The following is a 17,643-nucleotide window of genomic DNA, read 5'->3' on the forward strand; positions in this document are numbered from 1 at the left end:
CTCAAGTAGTTGGGTCCTTGTCAGTCCTGTGGGAGACATGGACTGAGTTCTCAACTCCCAGTTTGGGTCTGCTGAGTTCTCATTATTGCAGATACCTGTGGGAGTGAACCAGCAGATGGGAGCTCTTTAGGTGCCTTCTTCTCTTTCTTTTTCTTCTCCCTGTGTTCCTACATCTTAGATTAAAAAGAAAGGAAGGGAGGAAAGAGGAAAGGAAGGAAAGAAAGAAGGATGGAAGAAAGGAAAGAGCGTGTGGATCTAGTGTAACACTAGGAGCCAGCACAAGAAAGAATCTAGGACATGGGTCCTTCTCAGAAACAGACTGAAAGTTGGTCACAGAGCCTGCTGGTGCATGTTCTGGATCTGGGACCAATGGCTCTTCATGGAAGTGACAGTAACACAGCCTGGTGTAAGGACAATGGCTAATGAAGTTCCCAGGGATTGGCTGAATTCATCCTGAAATGTATTATTTGCTACACAGGGTGTCACATGGAGAAGTGCACTTGTGGTCCTGGTTCCTGATTTTAATAGACTAACAAGTGCTTACTCAGACCTTGGGGCAGACACAGGGCACACGGACATTGGAAGGGCACAACATCTGCACACTGTCTTGCTTCCTTTAACCCAGAGAAGAGGTGGTTTTGCAGATGGTGTGTTTAGTTGAAGATTCAAGAGAGTCTATACCCCTTTCATTGATATAAACACTCATATCTACTTAGGAATATAGTTTTTGTAGCATATTTCCTTTTAAAACTTTTAAGTTATATGTTTAAAGGTTTATTTTAAGTTATACTTGAAAGGCAGAGTTACACAGAGAAGGAGAAACAGAAAGAGAGGCAAGAGAGAGAGAGTCTTGTGTTCACTGGTTCACTTTCCAAATGGCTATAACAGCCAGGACTGGGCTAAGCCAAAACCAGGGGCCTAGAACCCCACCTAGTTCTCCCTTGTGGGCAAGAAGGGCCCAAGTACTTGGGCCATTTTCTGTTGCTTTCCAAGACGCATTAACAGAGAACTGCACTGGATGATTTGAACTGGCACAGTGTTGCATGCAGTGGTTTAACTTGATAAGACACAACACTGACCCTATTTTTCAGAGAAGATATTCCATATCTTGGAGACATATGTATGTGCGTATACACCTATATACATACACATGTGTAGTTTTCTGAGTGGTTAAATCTCGAGTTCCTACGTAAATAAGAACCATCGAGCAACAATTGAACTGTCCACTAAAATCCCATCTAGCACAAATTGTGTTACGGAGAACATAACTTCTGTAAAGGTTGATGGGGACTAAGGAATGCTTTGTGGAGAGATTCTACGTTGGGTCCTGCTTCCACTTACTTCCCTCAGGCTCTGAATCCCTGTTTAATTCAGTTGACATCGACCTGGTTGGCATCTGTGTTGCACATGCAAGTTCTCCCTATCTAAACATTCCTGCCAATGTCTAACCCAACTGAGGTTCCATGTACCCGTCTCCTTTGTGCAGGGGCAGCGTCTTCTCTCTGGACCCAGCGAATCCTATGGGCCTGAACCTGCTCTTCCTCCCAGAGTTAGGTCTACTCCCACTAAGGCAGCCCCTAGGCTCTTGTCTGTTTAACAGTGAAGGAGCCAGGATGGCTGATCTCTCACCAACTCTATGAAGGCCCTCAAGAAAATCAATCCCTTTCAGTGTGTCCATTTCCTCTCTTATTTCTGTGATCTCACTCTTTTGACCTTGAACCAAGTCTCTAACTTTGAATGATTGGTTCCAGGGGAGACTGACTGGGGATAGTCAGGAGCAGTGAGGGTCTTACCAGATGCCAAGAGGTCATTGATGAGCACAAGGAACCGCTCGTCGGCCACTTGGGTGTCAGTCATGAGAAACACTGTGCTCTGATTCTTCACCCCGACCTTCAGGCACAGGCTGGCCAGGTCCGCCTGTCACAATGATTGAAGCAGAAATCTCTGAGAACAAGGCTTCTCCCGGGGAGAACCCCAACCCTTCAGGGAAGGGACTCATTTTCTTACTTGCTTTAGTGAGCAATAAAGCAAGACAGCACCGGGCTGGGGTAGGGAGGAGTGTTGTCTTACCCACAGGCAGGAACACGAGCCTTGCTCCCAGGCCTCAGTGCCAGCCCAGGAGGCAATGCAGCCAGGCAGTGATGGCCTTCATTCATGTAGTCATAGTGGTTTCTGCACCAGCTTCTTGGAGCTTCTGATTTGTGCAAAGGGGTTCTAGTTTTCCCAGGGGACAGAGGTTGTCCCGTGTTGCTCTGCCTCTTATAGCATCCGAAAATTAAATGTCCTGCTTTAGAAGACAACGGACTATTCTTGGCCTTCCTTAACGGAAGAGTTATAATTAGGGGGCTACCAGAGTGGAGAGGTGAATAGATCTTATGGAAGCAATATCTTTGTAATCATAGGACCAACCCTATTAAAACGCTTTTCCTAGAAGTCTTATACTTTATCATCACTCAATGCTGCAAGTGCATGAAGTTTCAGGCTAGGATGACAAATCCTGTATCTACCCAGCTTAGTCTGTCTTGCTGTATTACCCTAGCTTGCAGCCCCAATGCCTTGTTCTCTGTCTCACCACTCAGAGCTCAGACTATAGAGCTTCCTTTAGTATCTAAAGGACTCCCCTTAAAGAAAAGAGACTTCCATTCAGATTAATGGTTGTCACCTCACACATGTGAGGAATGATCTGAGACAGTTTCTCAGCTCTCATTAGAATCATCTGGGGAAGGTGTTAAAGAATTAGGATGCCCAAGCCATTCCCCAGAGCAATTCAACCACATCATCTCTAGGTAGGATGCAGTTGTCAGCATTATTCCAAAATCCCCAGTGATTTCAGTGCATAGATAAGGTCTTAGTATAGAACCTCTGTCTTTTTCATTCTGTAGATGTGTAACTATACACATGCTATCTTGTCTTGTCTTTTTTGAAAGTGTTCAAGAAAGGAGTCATGTGAACCTGACATATGACCTTGGAAGTGGCCAATGTCGTGAGGCTGAGCTGCAGTTTTGGAGGCAGAAATGAGCATGTACATCTCCCATCTTATGCTCAGGGATTAGGAGAGCAGGTGGGTAGGTTCATCGCAGTGCTGGCTGGAGTTCTGACAGGGACCAGCAAGGAGCACACCCTGACCAAGATTAGTCCATGATCTTCTGACTCAGTTGTGGCCATGGGCAAAGGCTGGAGAACACGACCTTTGAAGCTGTGCAGAACCCCTTTCTGTGCGCGCTCCTTGGCTTCTGCTCTCTGAAAACAGCTAGCATTGAAGGTCCCACTTATCCGAGAGTTACAGCATCCATCTTTGAAACTGTGAATTTCTTCTAAAGCTTGGGACCAACTTCAGGATTCCTCCTGAGTAGCTGGTGAGCTGTGTGGTGAATGTCATCTAGAGGGGATACCTCCAGGCATGGTGTGTTTTTTGGGTAATACACACTTCCTGTCAACTCTGGCGACCTTTCTGTAAGAGGTGCTTTTGGTGAGGCTCAGATTTGGGGTCCTTGCAACTGAGGTCTTGCCAAGAATGACCTTGGAAAGACCCCTGTTCTCAGACTGAAGACAATGTGAAAAGACACACTTACAACATCAGCCTGGAATCTCAGGGCCACACGGACAGATGTGTAAGGGCAAGTTCTGAGCAGGGGAGCCAGAGAACTAGTGAAGGTGACAGGGATTTGGGGGTGGACAGAGAGAGGCTAAGTTGGCACCCTCATGGCCGGCCCTCTCTGCTTACCTTGAAGTCCAGGATCTGGTAGCCTTTGCGTAGACTGATTTGGAAAACATCCATGGAGCTGATGAATGCCGCCAGTCTGGTCAGACTCTGCTTGCCGCTGCCACCAACGCCAACCAGCAGTGCGTTTCCCCTGGGGGACTCCAAGATGCGACTGATGTGACAGCTGAAGACAAGGAAGCAGAGGCTGTGTGTGAGACGCATGTGTGGGGTCTGAGTGTGAATGTGAGCCTCCCTGGAGACATGTCCAGGTCCCAGCTGTGGAAAACTGTAATTAGATAACCTCTCATCTGGCCTCACCTTCTTGCCCGAGGAGGTTGAAGTTGCCACTGCAGCTTCCGGTTGGGCGACCCAGGGAGAGAGATGGAAAGAGCACATGGCAGGCAAGGAAGGCAGGGTTGAAGAGAGTGAGCGACAGCAATGGGGGTGCAGCACCCAGAATCACCCCCTTTCTCCTTCCTGGACAAATTTTGCCCCACCTCCCCACTTCATTGTGTGTTCCAGTAAGAAGAGAAAAGTGTAAGGCTTAGTGATTAAAACCATGTCAACGAAGGCTGCGGGATGAGGCAGGTACACAACAGTTTGTTCCTCTTGGGAAAGAATGGGGACAGAATCAGTCAGCAGGATAAGAACAGCAAGCCCTGACATAATTCTCCTCTCTGCCTCCCATAATCCACCCTGGACATCCATGCTCTTGTAACAGATATTTGTGGTTTCTTACTGTCAGCCACCTCCTGGGCTGCGGGGTTTTTCCAGTCACAGGTCTATACTTCTCAACCCTCAGTGAGCAACCTTCCTTTCCAGCACCAGCATCATGCTGGGTTAGATTATCCTTTGCAGAGGAAATCCCTCCTCAAGGGCCACCTCCATCAGACCTGTTCATGGCCTGTCCTCCAGGATACACAACCTCTTCGCTTCCCCTCAGTAGTCAGGAGCTACATGCCTTATAAACATCATCCCAATTCCTTTTTCTTTTTCTCATCTTCAAAGTAGTGGTCCATTCAGGAATGCACATAAACCGTGGCTTGGGATAGTTTGGTTTAAGAGTTTTCAACTTCACAAGGGTGCAAAAGTGGTGCACACTCATTAGAAACCATTCTGGCAACTTCTGGATCTTGGTCTTCTCCCCAGGCCACTGATGTGTGGTACACTCCTTTCTTTTGAGGCTGCTGTGCTGTGATGTTTATTAGTTAAGTTGAATCCATTCAGGGCTTATGATATTTTTAGCTTAGGATGGGTCTACCAAGACTTAATTCCATCATCAACACCACTAGCATTAATTATATTTTCTTCTAGTTGTTTTTTTCCCCTAGACTCTGTATGCTTACAAATATACATTTATGTGTATATGCATTAATGACACCTGAAAAATTCACAATTCTCCCCTATGTCTTTTAAAATTTATTTATTCCAGAGATACAGAAACGCCCAGAATGGCTGACAATAGCTAGATCAAGGGCCAATGCCAGTAGCGAGGGACTCAGTCCAAGTTTTCACATGAGTAACAGGAATCTAATTATCTGAGCCATCACTGATGCTGCTTAGAGTCTGCACTGGCAGGAAACTAGGGTCAGGAAGCAAACCCAGGCACTCCAGTGTGGGAATGTGGAATCTGAGTGTGTTAACTGGTAGGCCAAGGACCCACCCACACCCTATTTTTTATATTAAAAAAACAAAAAAAAAAAACAAAAACAAAACTGGGTTCATCCAGAATACTGAGCACAATGTTCTGATTTCTGATTTTTATGCCATTAAATAATCAGTTAAACCATGCTTTTGATGGTGCGATGATATTTCGTAGAACATCAATTGTATTATCAACAATAAGAATACTGTAAGTTGCCTGTGTACTGTGGTGTATTATTGGAAAATCTGACATATTTCCAACATTTCTGAGTCCTTAATAACATGATTTTTTTAAAAAGTTTATATTTTTATTTCTTCATGGTAAGTTCCCAGAGTTAAAATTGCTGAATGAAACAGTAAGATGTTTCAGTGTCTGTCATGCACTGACAAGCTGCTCCCTTGGGATGAAAGTATCAGCTTATGTTTATTTTAAAATTTCTTTATTTTTATGGTAAAAGCAGATCATATTTACGGGGAGAATAAGAGACAGAGAGAAAGATCTTTTATCTGCTGGTTCACTCCCCAAGTGGCTGCAACGGCTGGAGCTGAGCCAATCCGAAGCCAGGAACCATAGGCTTCTTCTGGGTCTCCCATATTGGTGCAGGGTCCCAAATACGTGGGCAATCCTCCACTACTTTCCCAGGCCACAAACAGGGAGCTGGATGGGAAGTGGAGCATCAGGTACACGATCCAGTGCTCATATGGGATCCCGTTGCTTACAAGGTAAAGATTTAGTCATTGAGCCATTGTGATGGGTTCTGTTTCTCTTAGAATTGAACAAAGGCAAATATCTCATATTGGAGGATGAAGATGTATTGGGCTATGTTAGTTGAATGTGTTAGGTCAATAGACACAGCAATTTGTAACACAGCGGTCAAACCACAGTAAAGAAATGAAGACAGAAGAAGAGATGACCAATGCTAGTTATCATGGGACCAAATAAAGCAACAAGGATAAGAAATCCCACACAGTTTGTCCAGAGAACAGGTTCCACAAGAGACTAGTTGCATGGGTTACAACCCTGTGTCATTGTCTTGCATTAATAATATTAGAATCAGAAATGCCATATTCGAATTAAACAACAATGCAGACAACTTAAGGTGCAACAAACACCAACTTAGAAGAAGGGCTTGTTTGGGGAAAGGGGCACGAGTGGCTAGTTTTGGTGAGTTAAATTTGACTCACAAAATGTAAGTGCATGTGAGGTCACGGACTGAGGATCCTGTGGAGCTCCTGCGGCTTGGATTTTCTTATGCTGCAAGTTTTCAGCATGTACTCACGACTGTAATTAGCATACAGTGTTTGTAGGCACTCATGGCTTCACATCTCCAAAGAGATGTCCCTAAGCCTGAAAAAAAAAACCCTTTGGGGCCAGGTGTGGTGGCCTAGTGACTTGAATGCCTGAGGATCACACATGGGCGCCAATTCTAACCCCCCCGGAAGCTCAGCTTCTCATCTAGCTCCCTGCTTGTGGCCTGGGAAAGCAGTCCAAGGATGGCCCAAAGCCTTGGGACTCTGTGCCCGCGTGGGAAATCTGGAGGAAATTCATGGCTCCTGGCTTTGGATTGGCGCAGCACCGGCTGCTGCAGTCACTTGGGGAGTGAATCATCTTGGGGAGTGAAGATCTTCCTCTCTGCCCCTCCTTCTCTCTGTGTATCTGATTTTCCAATAAAAATAAATAAATCTTAAAAAAAAAAAAACCTTTGGCAGATGTGTAGGATACTGCGTCTCACCAACAGCCAGTCACAGCCAAGCCCCCAGACTTGGCTGACATTGGGTCTGATATTCTCTAATCTTAGCTGATTTAAGGGCAGGAAATACTATGACTTTATGTTTTTATTTGATTTCTAAGGAACTGGATATTTTTCACGTTTAGGAATGAATAGGTTTTATGAATTTTCTGTCGCCACCCCTGCCTACTTTCTCAAATGCAGTGTTTGCGTTTGTAAGACCCCCTTGATGTATGTTCTGTCTTCCACTTGATCACTTAGTTTTCTTTCAGGGATTCCAGATCACATTGTAATGGTCTTAGGCAGCTAGTTCAGGGTCAGGAGCTTCAAACCCACATAATCCTTTCTGCCCACCTGTGCTGCTCACCTATCATCACCTGGAACCTCGGAGGGGGCGGTATTGCATTGTTGTGTAAATACTCCCCCTGCAAGCCCCCATAAAGACCCAAGATAAGCAGGGGCTCTCTGTCTTGTCCAGTGCTTGCCTTGCTCTGGCACTTTGTCTCTTGGCCTCCCCAGTACCTGCACTCTGGCTTCCCGCAGACAGACTCTGAGGATAGGCAGCCCCTGAGCATGGCGCCTGTGTGTCTGTATTCCTCATCTGTTCACTGGGTGAGTCAGTGAAGATGTTAATGCCAAGATGCTTTGTATTTCTAATTTGTTTACTTTCAAGAGTTCTGGGAGAGGTGAGGCCCAGCAGGAATGGGATATGGACAGAGAAGCTGTTTGCAGCTTTCTAAGTGTGTCCAGGTTGTTTGCTGCCTGTCTCTTGAGATAACTTATATTGCTGGGGAGGCTGGAACATAGGTCTTCAGTTTAATGGATGGATTTCACAGTAATGACCATTTGTTCCTCTCAGGGTTTCAATTCATTTTGGATTGCCATATGGACTTATCATTTGCTAATTTCTAGTGGGCCCTGTTAGCACCAAGCTTGGCTAATAAAGACCCCTTAATACATTCTAGTCTTGTCTTGCATGATCTCTCTCGCATCCTGCAACAACATATGTGTGTGTGTGTGTGTGTGTGTGTGTGTGTATACGACTTACAATTGCCTTAGTGAATTTTGCGTAGTTTAAATTTATTTACCTAAATATTTGGGAGTGCATCTACATTTCCTTTCTTTGTGATTTTGTGTTTTCATGCTGATAATTTAATTGTAATACTTACATCCCCTTTAAAAAAAGATTATTTATTTATTTATTTATAAGCAGAGTTACAGAGACAGGGGAGAAGCAGAGAGAGAGAGATCTTCCATTCATTGGTTCACTCTCCAAACGGCTGCAGCGGCTGGGTCTGAGGCAGACTGCTTTCCTAGGTTCATTACCAGGAAGCTAGCCTGGAAATGAGCAGGCAGGACTTGAACTGACACTGATGGGAGGCAGGCATGGCAGGTGGTGGCTTAACCTTCTGTGTCACAATGCTGGCCCCATCTTGTGTTAGATTTACTCATCCCATGCCTTTTGGTTAAACCATCATTTCTAGATTCCTGAGGAATGCATATAGGTCTCACCACTGAAGGTATATTGAAACAAAGTCAAGCCAGGTCTTAGATTCAGCCTCGCTGTGGGAATGAACGCTCACCATTCATTTCGCAAGGTGTAAGGGATCACCTGCGTTGCATCTGTGTGCCAAATGTCACCTGGTAGAAGGAAAAGCTACAATGCTGTGACATCTAGGAAGCCTCTTCTGATTCAGAAAAAAAAAAGTGGGGATAGGAATGGATCAATGGAGGAAAGAGTGGTCAACTTGGATAAGCCACTGGGTTTTCTGGGCTGCTCAACAGCCGACTCTCTTCTGGAACACCTGGACTCAGTTTGGTATGACCCATGCTATTCCATATCGAATGGGAAATGCATCGTTAGTGATGAAGTTTCCAAAGGACAGCGTTTAAAGTTTGCAACCATCAGCACTAGATTCCAGCTGGGGATTCATTAACAACCTCTGGCGAGGGCACAGGACTCTGCATTTAAATTACACCATTTAGAAGGGAGATCAATATTCTAAAGGGCTCCTGGGCCAGAAAAACCAAGGCAGGCTAAGTTAAGCCCATTACTGAATTTCTAGGGGATTAAAAACAAAAGCTGGGGATGTAGCTCAGCACAGCTGGAGGAAGCTGGTGTACTGATGACCACACACACACACACACACACACACACACACACACACACACACGCACGCGCGCGTGTGAGTGCGCGGAGGACTGATGACACTTGGGACATAAGAGAAGTACATCTGAAGCTCTTGTTTCATTGACGATTGCTGAGTGACTTTAAGAAGAATAAAATGAGGCAGAGGCATATACGGGGGAGTGGATATACATATAAATCAAGGGCAAGATGATGGATCAAAATTATGCCAAAGGCGGAGGGGCAAGGTGTAGTCTAAGCTTCTGAAAAAAAAAAAAGGTAGAACAGGAATCTACTGAAATGGTGGAGGAAGTCAGAAGAGTAAACTTGGTAATCTGAAGGAAAGAAAGCAATAGTGCAAAGTAGATCGTTGTACTTATTGGCTGCTTAGTAAGTGCAAAATGCTTCACGTTAGGGTTGCCCTCCCATCACTGTCATTTTCCAGGGAGGGAAGCAGAGGCTCGGGAAGTTAAGTGTAGTTCCTAAAGCATCCCAGTCAAGAGGTGACAGAAGCTGGATTTGAACTTGGGTGTGTCTCTGTCTCCAGATGTGGTCCTTAAACACTTCATAAGGGATGTATTCCTGGGTTCAGCATCAAAGTAGTTGGAAAGCAGAAAGACAACGTTGGGGAAAGACATGGGGAACACACACACACACACACACACACACACACACACACACACACACACAGTGTTAGAACTCAAATGAGGAAACCAAAACGATGAAGTAGGAAGATACGAGAATGAGCATCCATCTATTGCACCGTACAGTCAGGCTCTCAGCTTGGTCCCCTCGACCCATGTGCACACCCTTTGCTTCTTGCCCTGTCCTTGCACCTTGCATTTCAGAAGGTGGGAGGTTGCAGGAGAGGCCCATAAGCCTGTGTGCTGGACACCGTGCAAAGGCATGAGAGGCCGTGGAATCTTGCTTTTTCCCCGCCTTTCCTTTTCCTGGTTAAGAAGGTAGTGTTTCTATGCTGTCTGTCTAGTACAAGCAGCAAAGAGGAATCAGTGAGCCCTAGGAGGGGAGGAAAGGGCAGCCCAAGGTCAAAACAAAGGACTCAGGTATTTAAACACAGGTATGCAACTATTACACATCCAAATATACTTTATCCTTCAGTGTTTTTTTTTTCTGTCAGTGATTTTGCTGCTGCTAAAAGCAGCACAGGCTTCTCTCCGTAACTTCTCCTTGGAGCTTGTTGATGAGCCTCAGGAGAAAAGGCGATGCTGGTAGTCAGCATTATTTTCCTTCTGAAAACAGTATTAGTCAGTTTGATCACCTACAATGGAAGCTACCCTGACTGAAGGCGGCTGATGACAGTAACGAGGAGGGAGACAGAGTACAAAAGTCAATCGCTTGTGCTTCAAAAGAATCGGGATTTGTGAAAGGATGAAAGGAGAGATGACTTAAATGGGCCACCGGAGTGGGCTGGTGGGAAAGGGAAGACACAAGGGCGGAAGGGAAAAACAGCTTTCCTTCGGGGTTCAGTTAGGAGTTGCCCTGAGTGCAATGTTTGGGGGACTTGAAGGAGGGGCAGAACTTTGTGGTGAAGACTGAGAGTTCTGTGGAAAGAGGGAGAGGGACTTGAGGGGTCAGGAGGGCTGTGGGATGGCACTCGTTCTGGAGATCGTGAGGAGGAGGCTGGGAACAGCACAGTGGGAATGTAAATGAGATGGGAGACTGAGGGACCGCGGGCAGGGACTCCCTGAACAGCAACGCTTTCACAAGGACATTGGAGTTCTGAAATACAAGAAGGCTTCAAAAATAAATGGAAGTTGGACTTAACAGATGGGTTTACTTGGGTGCAATATTTTTGATACTCATGAATTATTTTTTAGTATTTATGTATTTTACAGAGAGAGAGAGAGAGAGAGAGAAAGATCTCCATCCACTGATTTACTCTCTAAATGGGTGCAATGGCCAAGTCTAAGCCAAAGCTACAAGTTGGGAACTCCATCTGGGTCTCCTTCACAGGTGGCCAGGGGCCAAGTTCTTGGATCCTCTTCTGCTGTCTCCCCAGGCACATTATCCAAGAGATGGATCAGAAGTAGAGTAGCTGGGACTTGAACTGACTGTGATGTGGGATGTTGGCATTGCAGGTGGAAGCTTAGCTAACTGTACCACAACACTGGCCCCATTTTTTTTTTTTGTCATAGAACACCTTTTCTGCAACTTTCAGATGTGTGCAATGGAACAAAAATCTACCCCATTCAAAAATTTAACCTTTGTTCCTGTGCCAAGGTAGGGAGTAGGCACTTTCTAGCAAAGTTCCACTGAACATATTTTATTTTTTGAGGGATTAATGTTTATGAATTTTAAATATGTTGGAAAGCGTTTGAAAATGTGTTTACTTTGTAATGTTTACCAATGATTTATTGACAGTTTCCCCAAATAAGTGGAGCTTCTTATAAAAAAAATTAACCTTTGGACAGGTATTGGGGTAGGCACAGGAGTTCTGAGCTATTTCGGTGCCAGTTTTATGGTCTCCACTTTTTCTTTGGAGTCACTAGATTTATGCTCACAGTGAATGCCAGACATGGAAACAACCTAAGTTCTGACTGGATTCAACACTCTGCTGCCCTCCTACGGCCAGTGGGAGAGTCTGCAGCTGCTTTCCCGGTTATCAGGAAGGGTCTGCAAACAGACCCCTATCGTGGGGAAGTGAAAGCAATTGCACAAAGGTTAGGAAGAGAAGCACTACTTACACGTGGTGAATGGCATCCTCAAAGAGAACCAGGTCCATCACCGTGTTGACTTCGTTGTGGTTCTGCAAGGCTTCCACCAAAGTCTGGGTCAAAAGTTCCCAGGACTGGACAGGCATGTATTTGGGCTCACCAATTCCATTTGCAAAGTGGCAATACACGTTCGGGCCTTGGATCTGTTTCGCCACCTCTTCAGTGTCCTGATGATGAGAGATGTAAGAATGGGGACCCTTCTTTACTGACTCCCCATTTTGACTCTACATAAGAGTGGAAACACTGCCTAAATAGTCAGTGTCAGTGCTACTTCCAACAGTGTGTCCCTGTTGAGAAGCTTTCACATGTGCCTGGTCAACATTCATTCACCAACTCTGTGAAGTCGTGAGTGACACCTGCTGTTCCTGGTTGGGCGAGGCTAGGAGATGGAGGGCGTGAGGCGGCAACTACTTCCTAGATCACAAGAGACACACAGATGGGTTTCTCCAGCAGGAGCTCTTCTGCCAGTGCTGGATGAAGAGTGCACTATCATCCAATGGCTTCCTCTCCTCACATCCTTTCTGGCGTATCTTGCACCATAACAAAACACACTTTCCTTTTCCCCATGCAGCCGCACACTGTAGGTTGCCAGTCCCAGCCTCATAGGTTCTATCCTGCTGGCCGTCCTTCGGTAATAGATTTATTTACAGGGACACTGGTATTCTGAAAGCATTTAGAGTAGAACCCTTTATAAAGCCTTCTCAAGGCAATGGACTTACTGCATGTGTCTGATCTCACCCACAGGGCAAATGATAGTTATTGTGTTAAATGGATTTCAAGTGTTAATGAACTTGAAAGACATGCAGTCTCATGTCTTTTCACTCCAATTTATTCTCTACGTGTTGGAAATGCAACTAATTAAAAAATTCATGGTAGAGGAGACATAAAGAATTATTCATTTGTCAAAATTCCAAAACCTGAGACCTAAGGTAGGAAGAAGAGCTGTAGAGAAGGAAACGTGGTTTTCTAACCTGGTGGGCTAACAGAAAGTAATACCAGTGCAAGCAGTTGTCATGGTCTGATCTTTCTCCTAAAATTCAGGCTGAAAGACCTAGCTGGGAAAGAGGTAACCAATATGCTCTTCACCAGCAGGAAGGGGCATTTTTGGGGACAAAAAGACCCCAAGATCAAGTTCATTAGACCTAATGTACGGGGAATAATGATGACAATAGTATCTACAGATGCTATAGAATAACCAGGAGAAAGGGCTGGAAAGAGTCCTCCAATATCAAGGAGTTATAATATTTTCTAGGTGGCTTCAATGGCCACAGAAAACAAACTCTCCTGACTTTGCCAGAAAGCAACAAGAAACGCACATGTACTTGGGTAAGATCTCCATGCAGTACAGGAGGGCTATTCAGGTTAGTAGCATAGGAAAGCATTTCAGAAGGAACACGGGAATGCAGTCACTCACTTTGAGAATGGGTTTACTTGGAACCAGATTCCGTAGCAGTCAATTTACACTAAGGATCTAGCAGAGGAGGAACAAAAGCATAGCTTTGAAAGGTTGACAAAAACTCTTTGATCCACACAACAAGTCTCCAATTTTATGATCAGAGCCATGCTGGGTAGAAAGGAGAAAGAAAAATCAACTAGCGTGGTGAATCAAAGATTCCTTAATAGAGATGCTATTTCACACAGGGCCAGGTATCAGAGCGGCAGAAGCTCTTAGTGGTGGAGACAAGATCGTGTGGTTGCTTGGTGTATATTTAGTAACCTTTTGTTGATACCAATATGAAGATTGTGTGCAGGCAAAGTTTCTTCAGGCCAGCATTCCCAATGCTATTGAGAGAAAAATGGTGGCAGCATTAATGATCCCTGGGTCTGTAATCTAACGGCTGTAGATGCAGTACACAGGTCTGCCTAAAAGGCTCTATTTTAATGGTTTAAAGTTGTGCTTTAAGAGTGCTAGCCGAAATTAACGGATGAGGTCAGTCAAGCCTTACTTACAAAGCTGACATTGAACACACAAATTGGTCAACACTACAAGGCTGGGGGCGGGGAGAGGGGAGAGGAAGATGTTAGAGTTCTAACATCAGGTTCCACATGAGAGACATAGAAGGACTTAGAATGTTTGGTCTAGTAAAAAGCAGATTGGGATACACTCCTTAAAATGCTGTCCAAACATTCAAGAGCCTGTGGTTAAAGGGTCTCTAGAGTTACAGCCAGAATCTAACCAAGAACAAATATGGAACTAAGCCATACACGATGAATATAGGAAAAACACAGTAAATGTTACAAGCTGTATTGCTAAGCCCAAGGGAAGCATGTAGTCAATGTGTAGAATGTGGGGCTTTGATGAATAGAAGGCACAGTGTTAATTATAGCTTAACTTTGACATTAATAAATATAATATGGTCTCAGGTTGTGTTAACATAATCAGTGTGTCCCAAGGCATATTTCATGGGCTGTTCATTATGCAAATTATTAACAGGTTTTTATGAAAGGAAGTGAGTTCTAGGGTTTAATACATTTGGGACATTGTATATGAAATAGGGTTATTCACAATTTCTGGTGTTTAATCTGCTAAATGCACTGTGAATTTCCAAGAGACAGATAAAATAGAATTTCTACTAATTTCATTACAGACATCTTTTCAAGGAGCAATGTGTAGTACAACTTTTTAGCAGGACAGATTTTGGGGAATAAGGTAACAAAATGTAATGTATTAAATAAGGGAGTGATGATGATCCTGCTTTTGGTAAGAATCAGCTAAATCTTGTGTTGAACATCAGGCACCAAAACTTCAGGAATGAGGTGAATGATGGGAAAATAATCAAGAATGATATTAAACTTCTCTGGATTTGTAGTTGACTTGTGATAGAAAAGGTTAGAAAGATTACAACTCTTTGGCCTAGAGAAGAAGAGATTCAGCAAAGACAAGATAAATGATCTTAAAATGTTTCAAAGGTTGTCCATACAGACCAAAGATTAGTGGACATGGAAATAAATATTACGCTATTCTTAGAAAAGAAAATGCTTGGTGTTTAGCATTTCTCCAAATTTCAAAATTGTTTTGAGTTTCGTGTCATTTCAAAATGACAGTCTTGGGACTGATGAGATTGGATGTTGGATTATATGGAATGACCAGTGTGGGAGAGGCTATGGAGACCACTCTGCAATGTACTGACACCAGGTCAAATGATCCTTACACATCTTTTCATCTCGGAGGTTTAGTGTTGAGTTTGTGCCTATTCAGGGCCCATTATTTTTCATTTGGGGAAAAAAAATAAGAAATTCCTTTCCTTACCCAATCTCTGACTTTCCCCAGCTAACAGCCTAGATTTTATTATTGGGGTGATCCCTTGCACCATTATCGCTATCTTTGAAATGCAAAGGAAATCTGCAGGGCGATACTCACATCCACAATTTTCTTAAGTACTTCCGACTGGATTTTATCATAGAGTTCAAAGTCCTTTTCTTCCACCATCTTATCCCGATAAACCCGGTTGGATTCATGCAGATACAGCCTGACGAGGTCATGTGCTGATTTTACACATTCCACTGAGGAGAAGAGAATGCCCTTCAAGGAGAACAGAGAGAATGACAGTGAATGGGGCCAGGGCTGTAGGCAGTGAACTGAGCCATTCCTTACAATGCTGACCGCTTACAATTGCAGCCGCTGTTAGAGTCCTGTCTGGTGTGTTTCAGATTCAGCTCTGTATTAAGGCATCTGGGAAAGCAGCAGATGACCTTGGGCCATGGTCACCCATGTGGGAGACCTGGATGACATTACAAAATCCTCATTTTGGCCTGGCCCAGCCCTGGTTATTGCAAACATTTGGGAAATGAACCAGTGCATGAAAGCGGTCACTCTCTCTTTGAAACTCTTACTTTCCTTAACTAACTGTTTCTTTTTAAAGATGTATTTATTTTTCATTGGAAAGTCAGATATACAGAGAGGAGAAATGGAGAGGAAGGTCTTCTATGTGCTGATTCACTCCCCAAGTGACCCCAGTGGCCAGAGCTGCACTGATATGAAGGCTGGAGGCAGGTGCTTCCTCTGGGTCTCCCAAGTGGGTGCAGGGTCCCCAGGCTTTGGGCCGTCCTCGACTGCTTTCCCAGGCCACAAGCAGGGAGCTGGATGGGAAGCGGGGCTGCTGGGATTAGAACTGGAGCCCATATAGGATCCAGGTAAGAGCAAGGAGAGAACTCCGGCTGCTATGCTACTGTGCCAGGCCCTGAAACTCTTAGTTTCAAATAAACAAATCTTAAAAAGAAATGATAAGTATAATAGCTAAAAGAAACTATTTTATGACACTTTTTTTTTTTAAATCAACCTGTGATTATTATGGCTTGGGAGTAGCTCCTTGGAGCATATCTAACTCTCGCAGAAGGAGCTGAATAGAAGCTTGTGGAGAAAGATCCAAATGTTTGGGACAGACACACCCAACCACTGAGTCTGTCTGAACTACAGGAAAATTACGTGACTTTGAGCAGTTCATGCAACAGCTTACTTTTCAAATAATGTTGACTTTTTCCAGTTCTTGAAATAATTCAGGTTAATATACCTAATGGAAATTAGCACTGTTCATCTCACCTACTCATTAGAGATGTGCATTTAATAAGTAAAAATTTGATCCCCTGGGAAGATAGTTTAATTCTCAATTTGTCTGAGCTCAATAACACAGCTTGAAAATATACAAAGTAAATGAGTCAAAAATAAGAGAATATGTCTATAATCAGAGTGGGAAAACTCAGCATATCTTTCTCAGTAATCATGGACACCAACATCAGCAAACACAGAAAATGCAAACAAGATGCTTTAAAAAATTCCCTTAATTGACACATTGATAAACAGCACCCTTCCATTGCAGAATGTATTTTTATGTGTACTTTGAAAGTATTCTGGAGCATAAAGTCCATCTCCACACATTTCAAAGGAATGAGACGGTGTTTTTTTCAGACAACAGTTGGATTAAGGTAGATAGGTGTTAATAAGAGAAAGCAAGCTTGGAAGATCTCTAAATATTTGAAAACAATAATATACCTCTCAATATTTAATGGGCCAAAGAAGTTACCACCGCAAAATGCTAAAATATCACAAATAGTATTGAACGTAAGAATGAGACTAAAAATATGACACATACAAGGTTGCATGATGCAGTAATGTTGCAACTGGAGATAGACTTATAGTCTTCAAATGAATGTTTTGGATGAGACAATGGGTGGCAATTAATGATGCCAGTAGCCATATTAAGAAGTTACAAAGTGAATAAACTGGCCCCATACTCAAAGTCAGCGGGAAGAGACCCTAGAGAGCAAATATCAGCAATATCTTAAAAAGATATCAAATGGACACACTGCATCAAGCCAAATCATGGTGGCCTGCACAGAGAGGACACGTGGGTGTGCAGAACAACCGTGTTCCCTGTCCCTCTGCACACATTCCACCAAGCACCACCCTCAGCAGGTGCCAGAACAATGGGGCCTGTGGACCTGCAGCACTGTGATCTGAAAGACGCCTTCTTCCTTGGCAAGTAGCTTCTCTCAGGTGCTGAGTAGTGATCAAAAGCTATTATGGTGTGTCATATTGAGCTGAGATACAAAGCAAGGTTTACTATATAGCCTCGTTATATAATGCTCAAAATATAGTCAGAGTAGATCAGACTGTCAGAAAGCCCTGGAAGAGCTGGGAAGAGTGGATGGAAGGATGGGCAAGAGGGGCTTTTGAGACGTGGGGAGGGTTGTGTTTCTCGGTTT

The 17,643-nt window shown here is 44.0% G+C and overlaps 1 protein-coding gene across 1 annotated transcript in view; it reads right to left on the reverse strand.

Annotated features, from left to right (window-relative positions):
- DNAH9 (dynein axonemal heavy chain 9) overlaps positions 1-17,643 on the reverse strand; it is a 283,503-nt gene that overhangs the window by 97,984 nt on the left and 167,876 nt on the right. The window contains exons 42-45 of the mRNA XM_041000388.1: positions 15,302-15,463; positions 11,911-12,107; positions 3,725-3,887; positions 1,794-1,917 (exon numbers count right to left, since the gene is read on the reverse strand). Coding sequence (XP_040856322.1) covers positions 1,794-1,917; positions 3,725-3,887; positions 11,911-12,107; positions 15,302-15,463 — 646 coding nt within the window. The remainder of the gene's footprint in view (positions 1-1,793; positions 1,918-3,724; positions 3,888-11,910; positions 12,108-15,301; positions 15,464-17,643) is intronic.

Source organism: Ochotona curzoniae, unplaced genomic scaffold (assembly GCF_017591425.1).
Source record: "Ochotona curzoniae isolate NIBS_2020 unplaced genomic scaffold, NIBS_Ocur_1.0 scaffold_2453, whole genome shotgun sequence".
NCBI classification, from domain to species: Eukaryota; Metazoa; Chordata; class Mammalia; order Lagomorpha; family Ochotonidae; genus Ochotona; species Ochotona curzoniae.